At 53.6% G+C, this 17500-nt stretch overlaps 1 protein-coding gene across 1 annotated transcript in view; it reads left to right on the forward strand.

Annotated features, from left to right (window-relative positions):
• LOC112241636 (translocation protein SEC63 homolog) overlaps window positions 1–10604 on the forward strand; it is a 35911-nt gene extending 25307 nt beyond the window's left edge. Inside the window, exons 8-10 of the mRNA XM_042312973.1 lie at window positions 3848–3956; window positions 4193–4286; window positions 10479–10604. Of these exons, the coding sequence (XP_042168907.1) occupies window positions 3848–3956; window positions 4193–4286; window positions 10479–10482 (207 nt within the window). The 3' untranslated portion in view covers window positions 10483–10604. The remainder of the gene's footprint in view (window positions 1–3847; window positions 3957–4192; window positions 4287–10478) is intronic.
• The last annotated feature ends 6896 nt before the right edge of the window (window positions 10605–17500 follow it).

A 17500-nucleotide genomic window follows, 5' to 3' on the forward strand; every position in this document is an offset into this window, starting at 1 on the left:
ACATACATACATACATACATACATACATACATACATACATACATACATGCATGCATGCATGCATACATACATACATACATACTGTATACACACATACATACTGTATACATACTGTATACATACAGACAGGAGGGCTGGCTAGATACGTTAGCTTACTAGTTACATTAATACTGTAACTAGCTACCTGACAGGACTGGTGGCTAGATACGTCAGCTTACTTGGTACATAAATAGGATGTTGCCTCTCCAAACATCACTCTCCCTCGCTTGGGCAAGGGACATTTTAAGGTACACTTGGATGTGACGATGTAAACATCATCCAAGGGCTGAGGGGTGTTAGGGCTGAGGGGTGTTAGGGCTGAGGGGTGTTAGGGCTGAGGGGTGTTAGGGCTGAGGGGTGTTAGGGCTGAGGGGTGTTAGGGCTGAGGGGTGTTAGGGCTGAGGGGTGTTAGGGCTGAGGGGTGTTAGGGCTGAGGGGTGTTAGGGCTGAGGGGTGTTAGGGCTGAGAGGTGTTAGGGCTGAGAGGTGTTAGGGCTGAGAGGTGTTAGGGCTGAGAGGTGTTAGGGCTGAGGGGTGTTAGGGCTGAGGGGTGTTAGGGCTGAGGGGTGTTAGGGCTGAGGGGTGTTAGGGCTGTTAGGGCTGAGAAGTGTTAGGACTGAGGGGTGTTAGGACTGAGGGGTGTTAGGACTGAGGGGTGTTAGGACTGAGGGGTGTTAGGGCTGAGGGGTGTTAGGGCTGTTAGGGCTGAGAAGTGTTAGGGCTGAGGGGTGTTAGGGCTGAGGGGTGTTAGGGCTGTTAGGGCTGAGGGGCGTTAGGGCTGAGGGGCGTTAGGGCTGAGGGGCGTTAGGGCTGAGGGGCGTTAGGGCTGAGGGGCGTTAGGGCTGAGGGGCGTTAGGGCTGAGGGGCGTTAGGGCTGAGGGGCGTTAGGGCTGAGGGGCGTTAGGGCTGAGGGGCGTTAGGGCTGAGGGGCGTTAGGGCTGAGGGGCGTTAGGGCTGAGGGGCGTTAGGGCTGAGGGGCGTTAGGGCTGAGGGGCGTTAGGGCTGAGGGGCGTTAGGGCTGAGGGGCGTTAGGGCTGAGGGGCGTTAGGGCTGAGGGGCGTTAGGGCTGAGGGGTTTGGAGGGCTGAGGGGGTTTGGAGGGCTGAGGGGTGTTAGGGCTGAGGGGTGTTAGGGCTGTTAGGGCTGAGGGGTGTTAGGGGTGTTAGGGGTGAGGGTTGTTAGGGCTGAGGGGTGTCTACTTTGAGTTTGAAACGCAGCCCAAGCTTCTTGATTACAGCAGAGACGTTCAACCCCCATTCCTGGATCAAAATCCCTGCTGCCTAACTTGTTTTGTGCGTCTCCCTAAAAAAGAAAGCTTATGATTATATTAACCTCTCTGTGTTAGATGGATTAGACCCTTTCTTCTTTACCCTCTCTCCCAACAACTAAACCAATGGGACGGAACCGGTATGAACTACTGGAACCCTCCCAAACCTTGTCTCTGCTCTTCCCTCTCTAGTTCCCTCAATCTTTCTTCAACTCCCTGCTCTTCTCCCTCCCCCCTCAGGGTACGTGGTGGTATCGGTTACAAACCTTGTCTCTTCTCCCTCCCCCAGGGTACGTGGTGGTATCGGTTACAAACCTTGTCTCTTCTCCCTCCCCCAGGGTACGTGGTGGTATCGGTTACAAACCTTGTCTCTTCTCCCTCCCCTCAGGGTACGTGGTGGTATCGGTTACAAACCTTGTCTCTTCTCCCTCCCCCCCTCAGGGTACGTGGTGGTATCGGTTACAAACCTTGTCTCTTCTCCCTCCCCCAGGGTACGTGGTGGTATCGGTTACAAACCTTGTCTCTTCTCCCTCCCCCAGGGTACGTGGTGGTATCGGTTACAAACCTTGTCTCTTCTCCCTCCCCCTCAGGGTACGTGGTGGTATCGGTTACAAACCTTGTCTCTTCTCCCTCCCCCCAGGGTACGTGGTGGTATCGGTTACAAACCTTGTCTCTTCTCCCTCCCCCCAGGGTACGTGGTGGTATCGGTTACAAACCTTGTCTCTTCTCCCTCCCCCAGGGTACGTGGTGGTATCGGTTACAAACCTTGTCTCTTCTCCCTCCCCCAGGGTACGTGGTGGTATCGGTTACAAACCTTGTCTCTTCTCCCTCCCCCAGGGTACGTGGTGGTATCGGTTACAAACCTTGTCTCTTCTCCCTCCCCCTCAGGGTACGTGGTGGTATCGGTTACAAACCTTGTCTCTTCTCCCTCCCCCTCAGGGTACGTGGTGGTATCGGTTACAAACCTTGTCTCTTCTCCCTCCCCCAGGGTACGTGGTGGTATCGGTTACAAACCTTGTCTCTTCTCCCTCCCCCAGGGTACGTGGTGGTATCGGTTACAAACCTTGTCTCTTCTCCCTCCCCCTCAGGGTACGTGGTGGTATCGGTTACAAACCTTGTCTCTTCTCCCTCCCCCCTCAGGGTACGTGGTGGTATCGGTTACAAACCTTGTCTCTTCTCCCTCCCCCCAGGGTACGTGGTGGTATCGGTTACAAACCTTGTCTCTTCTCCCTCCCCCAGGGTACGTGGTGGTATCGGTTACAAACCTTGTCTCTTCTCCCTCCCCCCAGGGTACGTGGTGGTATCGGTTACAAACCTTGTCTCTTCTCCCTCCCCCAGGGTACGTGGTGGTATCGGTTACAAACCTTGTCTCTTCTCCCTCCCCCCAGGGTACGTGGTGGTATCGGTTACAAACCTTGTCTCTTCTCCCTCCCCCTCAGGGTACGTGGTGGTATCGGTTACAAACCTTGTCTCTTCTCCCTCCCCCTCAGGGTACGTGGTGGTATCGGTTACAAACCTTGTCTCTTCTCCCTCCCCCTCAGGGTACGTGGTGGTATCGGTTACAAACCTTGTCTCTTCTCCCTCCCCCAGGGTACGTGGTGGTATCGGTTACAAACCTTGTCTCTTCTCCCTCCCCCTCAGGGTACGTGGTGGTATCGGTTACAAACCTTGTCTCTTCTCCCTCCCCCTCAGGGTACGTGGTGGTATCGGTTACAAACCTTGTCTCTTCTCCCTCCCCCTCAGGGTACGTGGTGGTATCGGTTACAAACCTTGTCTCTTCTCCCTCCCCTCAGGGGTACGTGGTGGTATCGGTTACAAACCTTGTCTCTTCTCCCTCCCCCTCAGGGTACGTGGTGGTATCGGTTACAAACCTTGTCTCTTCTCCCTCCCCCAGGGTACGTGGTGGTATCGGTTACAAACCTTGTCTCTTCTCCCTCCCCCAGGGTACGTGGTGGTATCGGTTACAAACCTTGTCTCTTCTCCCTCCCCCAGGGTACGTGGTGGTATCGGTTACAAACCTTGTCTCTTCTCCCTCCCCCTCAGGGTACGTGGTGGTATCGGTTACAAACCTTGTCTCTTCTCCCTCCCCTCAGGGTACGTGGTGGTATCGGTTACAAACCTTGTCTCTTCTCCCTCCCCCAGGGTACGTGGTGGTATCGGTTACAAACCTTGTCTCTTCTCCCTCCCCCTCAGGGTACGTGGTGGTATCGGTTACAAACCTTGTCTCTTCTCCCTCCCCCCAGGGTACGTGGTGGTATCGGTTACAAACCTTGTCTCTTCTCCCTCCCCCAGGGTACGTGGTGGTATCGGTTACAAACCTTGTCTCTTCTCCCTCCCCCAGGGTACGTGGTGGTATCGGTTACAAACCTTGTCTCTTCTCCCTCCCCCTCAGGGTACGTGGTGGTATCGGTTACAAACCTTGTCTCTTCTCCCTCCCCCAGGGTACGTGGTGGTATCGGTTACAAACCTTGTCTCTTCTCCCTCCCCCCCAGGGTACGTGGTGGTATCGGTTACAAACCTTGTCTCTTCTCCCTCCCCCTCAGGGTACGTGGTGGTATCGGTCTATACGTTACAGTGGTGACCAGATTCTAATCAACACGACACAACTCTTCATGCACTTCATGTACAAGACGCCCAACATGAACATGAAACGTGAGTTAACGACCCTGACCGCAGTTTTAAAGTGGTACTTCACCCAAATTTATAAAAATGACACATTTTGTTTCCTTGCCATGGAAACAGTCTATGGACCACGTATGACAGCAACCCATGCTTTGGCTTAGGTTGCCTGGCTGCTGTTTCCAAAATGCTAACTTTCTAGCATTTCTAGCACAAATCGAATTAGTTAATGGTACCGATATTAGTATTGTTCACTCTTCATATCGTAGGGTTATCCATGGTGTTGACGGCTGCGTTTGAGTTTGACCCCGCAGCAACAAAGAGGCCACCATACGACCCACGGACAACATCCAAGTACCACAGGTAAAATAGTGACTGTCGTTCTGTCTGCCTGCCTGTCGTTCTGTCTGCCTGCCTGTCGTTCTGTCTGCCTGCCTGTCGTTCTGTCTGCCTGCCTGTCGTTCTGTCTGCCTGCCTGTCGTTCTGTCTGCCTGCCTGTCGTTCTGTCTGCCTGCCTGTCGTTCTGTCTGCCTGCCTGTCGTTCTGTCTGCCTGCCTGTCGTTCTGTCTGCCTGCCTGTCGTTCTGTCTGCCTGCCTGTCGTTCTGTCTCAGGGATGCAAATTAGTCACCTTTCGTTGAAATTCACAGTTGATTCCAAAATAGGTGACCTACGTGATTAGTGTAGATCCGTTTAGAAAAGTTTAGGGGGAGGGTGGGGTGGGGGCTTTGGATCAGACTACTGGTTGTTATTGGGGGGGGGATTTGGATCAGACTACTGGTTGTTATTGGGGGGCTTTGGATCAGACTACTGGTTGTTATTGGGGGGCTTTGGATCAGACTACTGGCTGTTATTGGGGGGGGGGCTTTGGATCAGACTACTGGCTGTTATTGTGGGGGGCTTTGGATCAGACTACTGGTTGTTATTGGGAGGGGGCTTTGGATCAGACTACTGGTTGTTATTGGGGGCTTTGGATCAGACTACTGGTTGTTATTGGGAGGGGGCTTTGGATCAGACTACTGGTTGTTATTGGGGGGCTTTGGATCAGACTACTGGTTGTTATTGGGGGGGGCTTTGGATCAGACTACTGGCTGTTATTGGGGGGGGCTTTGGATCAGACTACTGGTTGTTATTGGGGGGCTTTGGATCAGACTACTGGCTGTTATTGGGGGCTTTGGATCAGACTACTGGCTATTGGGGGGGGGGCTTTGGATCAGACTACTGGTTGTTATTGGGGGGCTTTGGATCAGACTACTGGTTGTTATTGGGAGGGGGGCTTTGGATCAGACTACTGGTTGTTATTGGGGGGCTTTGGATCAGACTACTGGTTGTTATTGGGGGGCTTTGGATCAGACTACTGGTTGTTATTGGGGGGGGGGGCTTTGGATCAGACTACTGGCTGTAAGAGAAAGAGTGATGCACGTTTCGAGCAATACTGGCTGTATCCAATCGTAACAGCGCAATGCAGCACGTGACTGAAGAGTGAAGAGACAACCGATTTGCTAGTTACAGCGTCAGAGCGTGCTCTGGAAAGACCGCACAGAGTAGAAAGGCAGTTTTCCATTTACCGCAGCGTGTCCCCTGAACGATATCGAAGAGAGGGGTGACAAGCCTGACCACGGACACGGGGTGAGAAGGTGACGAAGCTACTCCATGAGCTGTAACCGAAGGAACTGTCATTTGGAAAGTTTGATGTGCGGGAGACAGTGTGGTGGAATAAGTATTGTTAGAGTTAAGTGACGGTATCTTGCTCGCTGGTTCGATTTGTCCGTTAGCGAAGTTAGCCAGAGAAACCTAACCTAACAAGTGTTCTATTATAAAGGCTGTCATGGTAACAAGCGTTCTATTATAAAGGCTGTCATGGTAACACGCGTTCTATTATAAAGGCTGTCATGGTAACACGCGTTCTATTATAAAGGGTGTCAAATCAAATCAAATCAAATTTATTTGTCACATACACATGGTTAGCAGATGTTAATGCGAGTGTAGCGAAATGCTTGTGCTTCTAGTTCCGACAATGCAGTAATAACGAACAAGTAATCTAACTAACAATTCCCCCAAAAAAAAACCAAAAAAAACTACTGTCATACACAGTGTAAGGGGATAAAGAATATGTACATAAGGATATATGAATGAGTGATGGTACAGAGCAGCATAGGCAAGACACAGTAGATGATATCGAGTACAGTAGATGATATCGAGTACAGTATATACATATGGGATAAGTATGTAAACCAAGTGGCATAGTTAGAGTGGCTAGTGATACATGTATTACATAAGGATGCAGTCGATGATATAGAGTACAGTATCAACGTATGCATATGAGATGAACAATGTAGGGTAAGTAACATTATATAAGGTAGCATTGTTTAAAGTGGCTAGTGATATATTTACATCATTTCCCATCAATTCCCATTATTAAAGTGGCTGGAGTAGAGTCAGTGTCATTGACAGTGTGTTGGCAGTAGCCACTCAATGTTAGTGGTGGCTGTTTAACAGTCTGATGGCCTTGAGATAGAAGCTGTTTTTCAGTCTCTCGGTCCCAGCTTTGATGCACCTGTACTGACCTCGCCTTCTGGATGGCAGCGGGGTGAACAGGCAGTGGCTCGGGTGGTTGATGTCCTTGATGATCTTTATGGCCTTCCTGTAGCATCGGGTGGTGTAGGTGTCCTGGAGGGCAGGTAGTTTGCCCCCGGTGATGCGTTGTGCAGACCTCACTACCCTCTGGAGAGCCTTACGGTTGAGGGCGGTGCAGTTGCCATACCAGGCGGTGATACAGCCCGCCAGGATGCTCTCGATTGTGCATCTGTAGAAGTTTGTGAGTGCTTTTGGTGACAAGCCGAATTTCTTCAGCCTCCTGAGGTTGAAGAGGCGCTGCTGCGCCTTCCTCACGATGCTGTCTGTGTGAGTGGACCAATTCAGTTTGTCTGTGATGTGTATGCCGAGGAACTTAAAACTTGCTACCCTCTCCACTACTGTTCCATCGATGTGGATGGGGGTGTTCCCTCTGCTGTTTCCTGAAGTCCACAATCATCTCCTTAGTTTTGTTGACGTTGAGTGTGAGGTTATTTTCCTGACACCACACTCCGAGGGCCCTCACCTCCTCCCTGTAGGCCGTCTCGTCGTTGTTGGTAATCAAGCCTACCACTGTTGTGTCGTCCGCAAACTTGATGATTGAGTTGGAGGCGTGCATGGCCACGCAGTCGTGGGTGAACAGGGAGTACAGGAGAGGGCTCAGAACGCACCCTTGTGGGGCCCCAGTGTTGAGGATCAGCGGGGAGGAGATGTTGTTGCCTACCCTCACCACCTGGGGGCGGCCCGTCAGGAAGTCCAGTACCCAGTTGCACAGGGCGGGGTCGAGACCCAGGGTCTCGAGCTTGATGACGAGCTTGGAGGGTACTATGGTGTTGAATGCCGAGCTGTAGTCGATGAACAGCATTCTCACATAGGTATTCCTCTTGTCCAGATGGGTTAGGGCAGTGTGCAGTGTGGTTGAGATTGCATCGTCTGTGGACCTATTTGGGCGGTAAGCAAATTGGAGTGGGTCAAGGGTGTCAGGTAGGGTGGAGGTGATATGGTCCTTGACTAGCCTCTCAAAGCACTTCATGATGACGGATGTGAGTGCTACGGGGCGGTAGTCGTTTAGCTCAGTTACCTTAGCTTTCTTGGGAACAGGAACAATGGTGGCCCTCTTGAAGCATGTGGGAACAGCAGACTGGTATAGGGATTGGTTGAATATGTCCGTAAACACACCGGCCAGCTGGTCTGCGCATGCTCTGAGGGCGCGGCTGGGGATGCCGTCTGGGCCTGCAGCCTTGCGAGGGTTAACACGTTTAAATGTCTTACTCACTTCGGCTGCAGTGAAGGAGAGACCGCATGATTCCGTTGCAGGCCGTGTCAGTGGCACTGTATTGTCCTCAAAGCGGGCAAAAAGTTATTTAGTCTGCCTGGGAGCAAGACATCCTGGTCCGTGACTGGGCTGGGTTTCTTCCTGTAGTCCGTGATTGACTGTAGACCCTGCCACATACCTCTTGTGTCTGAGCCGTTGAATTGAGATTCTACTTTGTCTCTGTACTGGCGCTTAGCTTGTTTGATAGCCTTGCGGAGGGAATAGCTGCACTGTTTGTATTCAGTCATGTTACCAGACACCTTGCCCTGATTAAAAGCAGTGGTTCGTGCCTTCAGTTTCACACGAATGCTGCCATCAATCCATGGTTTCTGGTTAGGGAATGTTTTAATCGTTGCTATGGGAACGACATCTTCAACGCACGTTCTAATGAACTCGCACACCGTATCAGCGTATTCGTCAATGTTGTTGTCTGACGCAATACGAAATACGGTAACGCATGGTAACGCATGGTAACGCATTCTATTATAAAGGCTGTCATTGTAACACGAGTTCTATTATAAAGGCTGTCATTGTAACACGAGTTCTATTATAAAGGCTGTCATTGTAACACGAGTTCTATTAAGGCTCTCATGGTAACAAGTGTTCTGTTATACAGGCTGTCATGGCAACAAGCGATATATTATAAAGGTTGTCATGGTAACAAGCGTTCTATTATTAAAGGCTGTCATGGCAACAAGTGTTCTATTATAAAGGCTGTCATGGCAACAAGCGTTCTATTATAAAGGCTGTCATGGTAACAAGCCTTCTATTATAAAGGCTGTCATGGCAACAAGTGTTGCATGTAATATTAGTGGATTGTTTTTTCAAGACTTGAGTGTCATTTGCAGTAAAGTCTAGTCAACAAATAACATTGGATTTCTTTGTTTTTTAGCTGTGAATTAGGTTCACATGAACCACTTTATTTGACACACAGAGACTGATCATGTAGGTCATATTGTGTTGTTTAATTAGTTAAAACCTGCATTTCTCTCTGCAGGGATTTATTACATGTTTCAGTGCAACAACAAAGACTGTCACCTTTTTGGTTCCTCACCAGTTTGCATCCCTGCTGTCGACCTGTCTGCCGTTCGGCCTGCCGGCCTGTCTACGTGTCGGTCTCTCTCTCTCTGCCTCTGTGTGTCGGGCTCTCTCTCTCTCTCTCTCGGCCTCTGTGTGTCGGGCTCTCTCTCTCGGCCTCTGTGTGTCGGGCTCTCTCTCTCAGCCTCTGTGTGTCGGGCTCTCTCTCTCTCTCTCTCGGCCTCTGTGTGTCGGGCTCTCTCTCGGCCTCTGTGTGTCGGGCTCTCTCTCTCTCTCTCGGCCTCTGTGTGTCGGGCTCTCTCTCTCGGCCTCTGTGTGTCGGGCTCTCTCTCTCTCTCTCTCGGCCTCTGTGTGTCGGGCTCTCTCTCTCGGCCTCTGTGTGTCGGGCTCTCTCTCTCTCTCTCTCGGCCTCTGTGTGTCGGGCTCTCTCTCTCTCTCTCGGCCTCTGTGTGTCGGGCTCTCTCTCGGCCTCTGTGTGTCGGGCTCTCTCTCTCGGCCTCTGTGTGTCGGGCTCTCTCTCTCGGCCTCTGTGTGTCGGGCTCTCTCTCGGCCTCTGTGTGTCGGGCTCTCTCTCTCTCTCGGCCTCTGTGTGTCGGTCTCTCTCTCTCGGCCTCTGTGTGTCGGGCTCTCTCTCTCTCTCTCGGCCTCTGTGTGTCGGGCTCTCTCTCTCGGCCTCTGTGTGTCGGGCTCTCTCTCGGCCTCTGTGTGTCGGGCTCTCTCTCTCTCTCTCTCTCTCTCTCTCGGCCTCTGTGTGTCGGGCTCTCTCTCGGCCTCTGTGTGTCGGGCTCTCTCTCTCTCTCTCGGCCTCTGTGTGTCGGGCTCTCTCTCTCGGCCTCTGTGTGTCGGGCTCTCTCTCGGCCTCTGTGTGTCGGGCTCTCTCTCGGCCTCTGTGTCGGGCTCTCTCTCTCTCTCTCTCTCGGCCTCTGTGTGTCGGTCTCTCTCTCTCGGCCTCTGTGTGTCGGGCTCCCTCTCTCGGCCTCTCTGTGTCGGGCTCTCTCTCTCGGCCTCTGTGTGTCGGGCTCTCTCTCTCTCGGCCTCTGTGTGTCGGTCTCTCTCTCTCGGCCTCTGTGTGTCGGGGCTCTCTCTCTCTCTCTCGGCCTCTGTGTGTCGGGCTCTCTCTCGGCCTCTGTGTGTCGGGCTCTCTCGGCCTCTGTGTGTCGGGCTCTCTCTCTCTCTCTCTCTCTCGGCCTCTGTGTGTCGGGCTCTCTCTCGGCCTCTGTGTGTCGGGCTCTCTCTCTCGGCCTCTGTGTGTCGGGCTCTCTCTCTCGGCCTCTGTGTGTCGGGCTCTCTCTCTCGGCCTCTGTGTCGGGCTCTCTCTCTCTCTCTCGGCCTCTGTGTGTCGGTCTCTCTCTCTCGGCCTCTGTGTGTCGGGCTCTCTCTCTCTCTCTCTCGGCCTCTGTGTGTCGGGCTCTCTCTCGGCCTCTGTGTGTCGGGCTCTCTCTCTCGGCCTCTGTGTGTCGGGCTCTCTCTCGGCCTCTGTGTGTCGGGCTCTCTCTCTCTCTCTCTCTCTCTCTCTCTGCCTCTGTGTGTCGGGCTCTCTCTCTCTCGGCCTCTGTGTGTGGGTCTCTCTCTCGGCCTCTGTGTGTGGGTCTCTTCTCGGTCTGTTAAACCTCTCCCTGTCTCTCTCTAGCTGATCCGTGAGTTGGGGAACATCAACGTGAAGAAGAAGGAGCCTCCATTCTGCTACCCATACAGTCTTAAGGCCCGGGTACTGGTGTTGGCTCACCTGGCACGCATGGAGGTCTCAGACGACATCGAAGAGGGTGCGACACACCGCGCACACGGGGCTGCTACGGATACCGTATTACCGCCACACCGGCGGTCACAAGTCATGACAACATTCAAATTTCACTTGACCGTTTAGTCACGGTAATTAGACTTCTCTAAGCTCTGATGCTGCTGACGGTCATTAGTAGCCTACCAAACTGTCTAACTGCCTGGTACTCAGCACTCTATTGTCCCTCTAATCCCTCTGACATCAATGTAAATGTATTAGAAAATCTAATTAAAACACTTCATGAGAGCCCATGAGCTCATGTTGCTCAACATTTCCATAGGCTATGCATTTGTGTGAGAAAATAGAGTGATGGCCTCTAATAAAAGAGGAGGATCCCCGAGAGCGCTAAGGCTGTATGGGCTGAGTGGAGGCTCCTGCTTCTTCACGTTGATGTTCTAACTGCCGGAGATCACCGAGAACCACGGACCCACACACAGAGGCGGGGAGGCCAGAGGCAGGGAGGAGGGGAGGAGGCCCGTGCCTGAGGCCGAGCCCGGGCAGGCGGCGGCCCGACCACAGGGAGCCAGTGCCACAGGCATGAGCCAGAGCCGCACACAGAAGGCTTGACTTCGGCACTGAAGAGGAGAGAGCCCGACACCAGAGCCGAGAACCCGGCACACAGGCTTGACCCCGTGCCACAGAGGCCGAGAGCCGGGCGGCCCGACACAGAGGCCCAGAGAGAGGCCCGGCACTGAGCGAGCCGACACCCATGGGGAGCATTGACTGCAGGCCGGCGAGAGGAGGCCCGAACACCTGAAGGCCGAGAGAGGACCGACACCTGAGAGCAGGCCTGACCCGGTGGGCCCGACACAGGGCGGAGGAGACCACACACAGAGGCGAGAGGAGCCCGACACAGAAGGAACAGGCTGGGCACCGAGAAGAAACCACGACACAGCGTACAGAAGGCCGAGAAGAGAGAAGAGCCGAACACACAGTGCAGAAAGCCGACAGGAGACCGAGAGGAGAGAAGAGGAAGGAGGAAACCCGACACCTGAGCTGAAGCCCGACACTGGGGCCGGGTGAGGAGCCGGGAGAACCCGGCAGGAGCCGGAGACAGGGAGGCAGCCCGAGCACTAGGCCGGAGGAGGCCCGACACTACAGAGCGGGAGGCCCGCCACAGCCCGACCACGCAGGGCCGCCCGGCCTGGGGCCGGAGGCGCAGAGGCCGGAGGAAAACCCGACACACAGAGAGCACGGAGCAGGCCGGAGGAGGAGGCCCGACACCAGAGGCTGGACGAGCCGGTGCAGAGAGCGACCAGGCACACGACACCTGAGAGGAGAAACCCGACACAGAGGCTGAGGAGGGAGAGGCCGACACCTGGGACCGACACAGGCGAGAAGAAACATTCTGACATGTTGCCAGGCAGCTAGTGGCTAGCTGAGGCTGCAAGCAGTGAGCGTGACAGTCTTTGTTGTTACTGAAACATGTAATAATCCTGCGGAAGAAAATGCAGGTTTTAACTGAGACAAAACAGCACAGTATGACCATGATCAGTCTGTATTGACCTCAAGGTGTTCATGTGAACGAATACAACTAAACAAAAATCAATGTTTTGTTGACTGGTTTTACTGCAAGTACTCAAGCTCTTGAAAAACAATCCATATGTACATGCAGCACTGTTGCCATGGCAGCCTTTTATAATAGAGGCTTGTTGCCATGACAGCTGCACATAATAGGAACGCTGTTGACATTTGCTATAATAGGCACTTATTTATATGACAGCACTGGAACCTTTGTTACCATGACAGCTATATAAGCTGTTGCCATGTTTCCCAGCCTGTATAACTGGTTTGCCTGTTTTCGAAGGCAACAATAGGAACTCGTGTTGGCCTTTTATAATAGAGACTCGTGTTACAATGACAGCCTTATAATAGAACTCGTGTTAATGATGCAACCTGTAGAATGGTATGCTCGTCAGTATGCAAATGGCAAATGCAATCGATGTGCGAGATTCATGCGTTGAGTGTGGATTCCCATAGCAACGGTAAAACATTCTAACCGAAGCCGTAGTTGATGGCGGCATGGGTGTGAGCTGAAGGCGCGACCGCTGCTGGGAAGTGTCTGTGTGACCGGTGCAGAGCAGTGCAGCCGTCCGCGAGACTTATCCAAGCGAAGCCGCAAAGCGCCAGTACAGAGACAAGTAAGAATCTCAATTCAACGGCTCAGACACAAAGAGGTATGTGGCAGGGTCTACAGTCAATCACGGACTACAGGAAGAAACCCATGCAGTCCACGGACCAGTGTCTTGCTCCCAGGCAGACTAAATAACTTTTGCCCGCTTTGAGGACAATACAGGTGCCACTGACACGGCCTGCAGCGAGCATGCGGTCTCTCCTTCCTACGGCCGAGAAGTGATAGCATTTAAGCGTGTTAACCCACGCGGCATGCATCCCCAGCCCTTCAGAGCATGCGCAACCAACGCGTGTTCTACGGGACATATTCAACCAATCCTGCCGTGTGTCCCACATGCTTCAGAGCGCCACTGCCTGTTCAAGCTAAGGTAACTGGGCTGAGCGACTGCCGCGCACGTGCTCCTCATCCGTCATCATGAAGTGCTGCAGTTCAGACCTGCACCTCCTGACCACCGTGACACACCAGTGCAAACAATGCGGTCTCAGCACGCACTGCCCTAACCCATCTGGGTGAGAGAATACCTATGTGTCGCTGTCTCGATCGGCATTCAACACTGCATGAGTCCCTCACAGTGCGCCTCCAGCCGAGCACACAGATGCTCGACCAGACCCACCTGCAGCAGGACTGCGACGGGCCGCGAGGTGGAGGCGACGACTCCTGGCACTGGGGCCCCGCAGAAGTGGTTCTGAAGCCTCTGCCCTGAGCGACTAACGTATGCACGTCGTGAGGAAGGCGCAGCAGCGCCTCTTCAACCTCAGGAGGCTGAAGAAATTCGGCTTGTCACCAAAAAAGCACTCACAAACTTCTACAGATGCACAATCGAGGCATCCTGGCGGGCTGTATCACCGCCTGGTATGGCAACTGCACCGCCCTCAACCGTAAGGCTCTCCAGAGGGTAGTGAGGTCTGCACAACGCATCACCGGGGCAAACTACCTGCCCTCCAGGACACCTACACCACCCGATGTTACAGGAAGGCCATAAAGATCATCAAGGACATCAACCACCCGAGCCACTGCCTGTTCACCCCGCTGTCATCCAGAAGGCGAGGTCAGTACAGGTGCATCAAAGCTGGGACCGAGAGACTGAAAAACAGCTTCTATCTCAAGGCCATCAGACTGTTAAACAGCCACCACTAACATTGAGTGGCTACTGCCAACACACTGTCAATGACACTGACTCAACTCCAGCCACTTTAATCATGGGAATTGATGGGAAATTATGTAAATATATCACTAGCCACTTTAAACAATGCTACCTATATAATGTTACTTACCCTACATTGTTCATCTCATATGCATACGTTGATACTGTGCTCTATATCATCGACTGCCATGTGCCATTTAATCCTGTCCACGCTGTGTGATAGTCGTGGTTTTGGGGTGATTAGTGCTTGTTAGTTGCCAGTGCCATTGTCGGTGCTACGCACGGCACCAGCCACGCCACGTGGCCATGTCTGCTGGCCATGTGTATGTGACAAATAGACGATTGTTGTTTGACACCCAGCCTGACTAGAGCCGTGTTACATGACCGGCAACATAATAGAGCGGCGATCACCATAGCACCCAGGCAGCTGTTCATGGGCAGCTGCTATAATAGAGACGCCTGACCGGTGGAGCTCTGGCTTGCTTAAGCAACGGAGCTAGGCTCAGGCACCAGCGGCAAGATGCCGTCGCAACTCAACAGCTTATTCCACCACGTCAGGCTTTCCAGTTCCTTCGATTTGGCTCGTAGGCCAACGTCACCTTCTCACCCGTGTCCGTGGTCGAGCTGTCACCCCTGCTCGGGAAGGTGCCTGGTAAATGAAACTGCACCTGCTGTGCGATCTTTCAGGCGCGGCTCTGGCGCGCTGTAACTGGCAAATCGATTGTCTCTTCTGCTCTTCAGTCACGAAATGCTGCATTATGTTGAGTGGATACAGCCAGTGACAGGCGTGCATCACTGCTCTTGGCCAGTAGTCGATCCCAGTAACCACAGTGTCCCAGCCCCAGCTGGCCTGGCCGGTAGTCAAGCCCAATGGCAACCAGTGAGTCTGATCAAGGGCACTCCCAGCTGGCAACCAGTGGTCTGATCCCGCTGGCCCGCGCAAGTAATCCCAAACCAGTAGTCTGATCCAAGCCCCAGCCAACGTATTAATCACTCGCCCCAAGTAACAACCAGTGATCTGATCAAGCCCCAGCAGCCAGTGGTGATCACAATGGCAGCCAGTGGTGCTCCCAATAACAGCCTGATCAAAACCCCTCCCAATAACAACCAGTAGTGTTCGCACCCAGCCAACTGGCCAGTAAATCCCAGCCCCTCCCAGTAACAACCGATGATCCTGATCCAAGCCCCTGGCGGCAGCCGTAGTGCACGATCCAATGGCCAGTAGTCTGATCACGTAGTAGTCTGATCAAAATCCCAACCAACAACCAGCGAATCACGACCAAAGCCCCGCCCTCCTGAGTGCTGCAAGCGGATCTGCATGGGTGCCTATTTTACAAATCCTTGTTTTCAACAGAAGACGACTGTTTAATCCCTGGTTTAGAGAGCATTTCGAGCAGGCCCAGGCTCAGAGCAGGCAGCAAGACAGGCGACAGGGCGTGAGCAGGCGAGACAAGCTTGCAGGCAGGCAGGCTCAGGCAGGCAGACAGAGCGACAGTGGCTGGGCTGGGGCGAGGCGAGGCTGGCTGGGCGAGCGAGGCGGGCTGAACGACAGGCCGAGGCTGAGGTAGGCGACAGGCAGGCGCAGGGGCGACGGTGCCACACCTGTGGTACGGATGTTGTCTGGGTCGTATGGTGACTATTGCTGCGGGGAGTCAAGCTCAAGCGGCCGTCCATGAATAGTACCTGAAGTGAGTATATCGTACCGACCAACTGAACCGTTATTATTTAAATGCTAGAGGAACCAGCATTTGGCTACAGCAGCCAGGCAACTAAGCCAAAGCATGGAGTTGCTGTCATACGTGGTCATGGGTCTTTCCATGGCAGAAACAAAATAATGTCATTTACTAAATTTAGTGTGCCACTTTTGGTCGGGTAAGACCAACTCACTAAGTGTTGGGCCACATGGTGCATGGTGTGTGCGAATCTGGTCAACCTGGTTCATTCTGAGGAGGAGACAGGTTTCAGCAACGTACCACCAGCGAGACTGGGTTTGTGTGTGGAGGAGGGCAAGGACACAACAGAAGCCCGACCTGCGTACCCTGAGGAGGAGGTTGTGGCCCGACACACTGCCACCCACAGAGAGAGAGACAGGACTGTGGCGCATTACCTGAGGCGGTTTGCGACGACTACCTGCGACCTGGAGAGCTGGAGTTGTACCTGGAGAGACAGGTTTGTAACGTCTGAGTGGGTTTATGCGATACCCTCACGCCTGAGGAGGAGAAGAGACAGGTTTGTAACAATCTGGAAGAAGAAGACAGGACTGTAGCGATACCACCCTGAGAGGAGGAGGACCACAACAACGATCTGCACGGCCCTGAGAGGAGGAGAGAGGCGGCGATACACATCACCCTGGAGGGAGGAAAGGTTGGGCCGATGCGTGCTGGTACCTGAGGGGGAGAGCAGGTTTTGGCAATGCCACCAGTACCTGAGGAGGGAAGCCGCGGCCCGATGCCACCACGTACCCGAGGAGGAAAAGCAAGGACAACATTACGAGAGAGAAGAGACAGGACTGCGGCCGATACCTGCGTCACCACAGAGGAGAGAGACAGGTTTGGCCGACTGCCACCCTGAGGAGGGAAGAGACAGTTTCTGCCACGTACCTGAGGGGGAGACAGGTTTGGCCCAGCCTGCCTGAGGAGGAGAGAGGCAGGTTGTAACGACATCACCTGGCTGGAGGGAGAGACAGGTTGCTGGCCGATGCCACCCCCTGAGAGAGGGGAAGAGGACGGGTTGTAACCCGACCACCACGTACCCGGGGAGGTTGTAACCCGACCACCACGTACCTGGGAGGGAGAGAGAGAGACAAGGTTTGTAACCGTCTCCGCTGGGAGGAGAAGACAAGGTTGTAACCGATGCCACCGCGCCCTGAGAGGAGAGACGGAACAGCCGATACCACCGTACGAGAGGGTAAGGTTGTGCCCATGCCACCAAATGCCTGGGAGAAGACAGGTTGCGGCCGATACCACCGCCCTGAGAGGAGAGACAGGTTGGGCACAACGGCGTCACCTGCACCTGAGGAGGAAGAGAGACAGGTTGGCGATGCACCGGGGGGAGAGAGGGCTGGGTTGTAACCCGTGCCACCACTGCCCGGAGGAGAGACAGGAGTTTGCTCGATGGGAGAGACAGGCTGTGGCCCGACTGCCACGTACTGGGGGAGGAGAGACAGGTTTGCTGACGTGCCACCACGTACCCTGGGAGAGAAGAGACAGGTTTGTAACCCGATCTACCAGTGAGAGGGAGAAGAACAGGTTGGCCTCCAAGTACCCTGAGGAGAAAGTGGGTTTTATGTGGATGCCCTGCACCCTGAGGAGAGAAAGACAGGTTTATGGCTGTCCTGAGGAAGGAAGAGACAAGGTTCTTGATCTACCACGTACCCTGAGGGGAGGGAGGAAGAGGGCAAGGTTTGTAGCCGTGCCACGTGCCCTGGGGAGGGGAGAAGAGACAGGGTTTTGCCATTCTGGAGGGAGGAGAAGAGACAAGGTTTGTAACCGATACCACCACGTACCCTGAGGGGGAGGGAAGAGCAGGGAGTTGAAGGTGGGGAACTAGAGAGGAAAGAGCAGAGACAAGGTTTGGGAGGGTTCCAGTAGTTTCATA

Source organism: Oncorhynchus tshawytscha, unplaced genomic scaffold, assembly GCF_018296145.1.
Source record: "Oncorhynchus tshawytscha isolate Ot180627B unplaced genomic scaffold, Otsh_v2.0 Un_contig_5453_pilon_pilon, whole genome shotgun sequence".
NCBI classification, from domain to species: domain Eukaryota; kingdom Metazoa; phylum Chordata; class Actinopteri; order Salmoniformes; family Salmonidae; genus Oncorhynchus; species Oncorhynchus tshawytscha.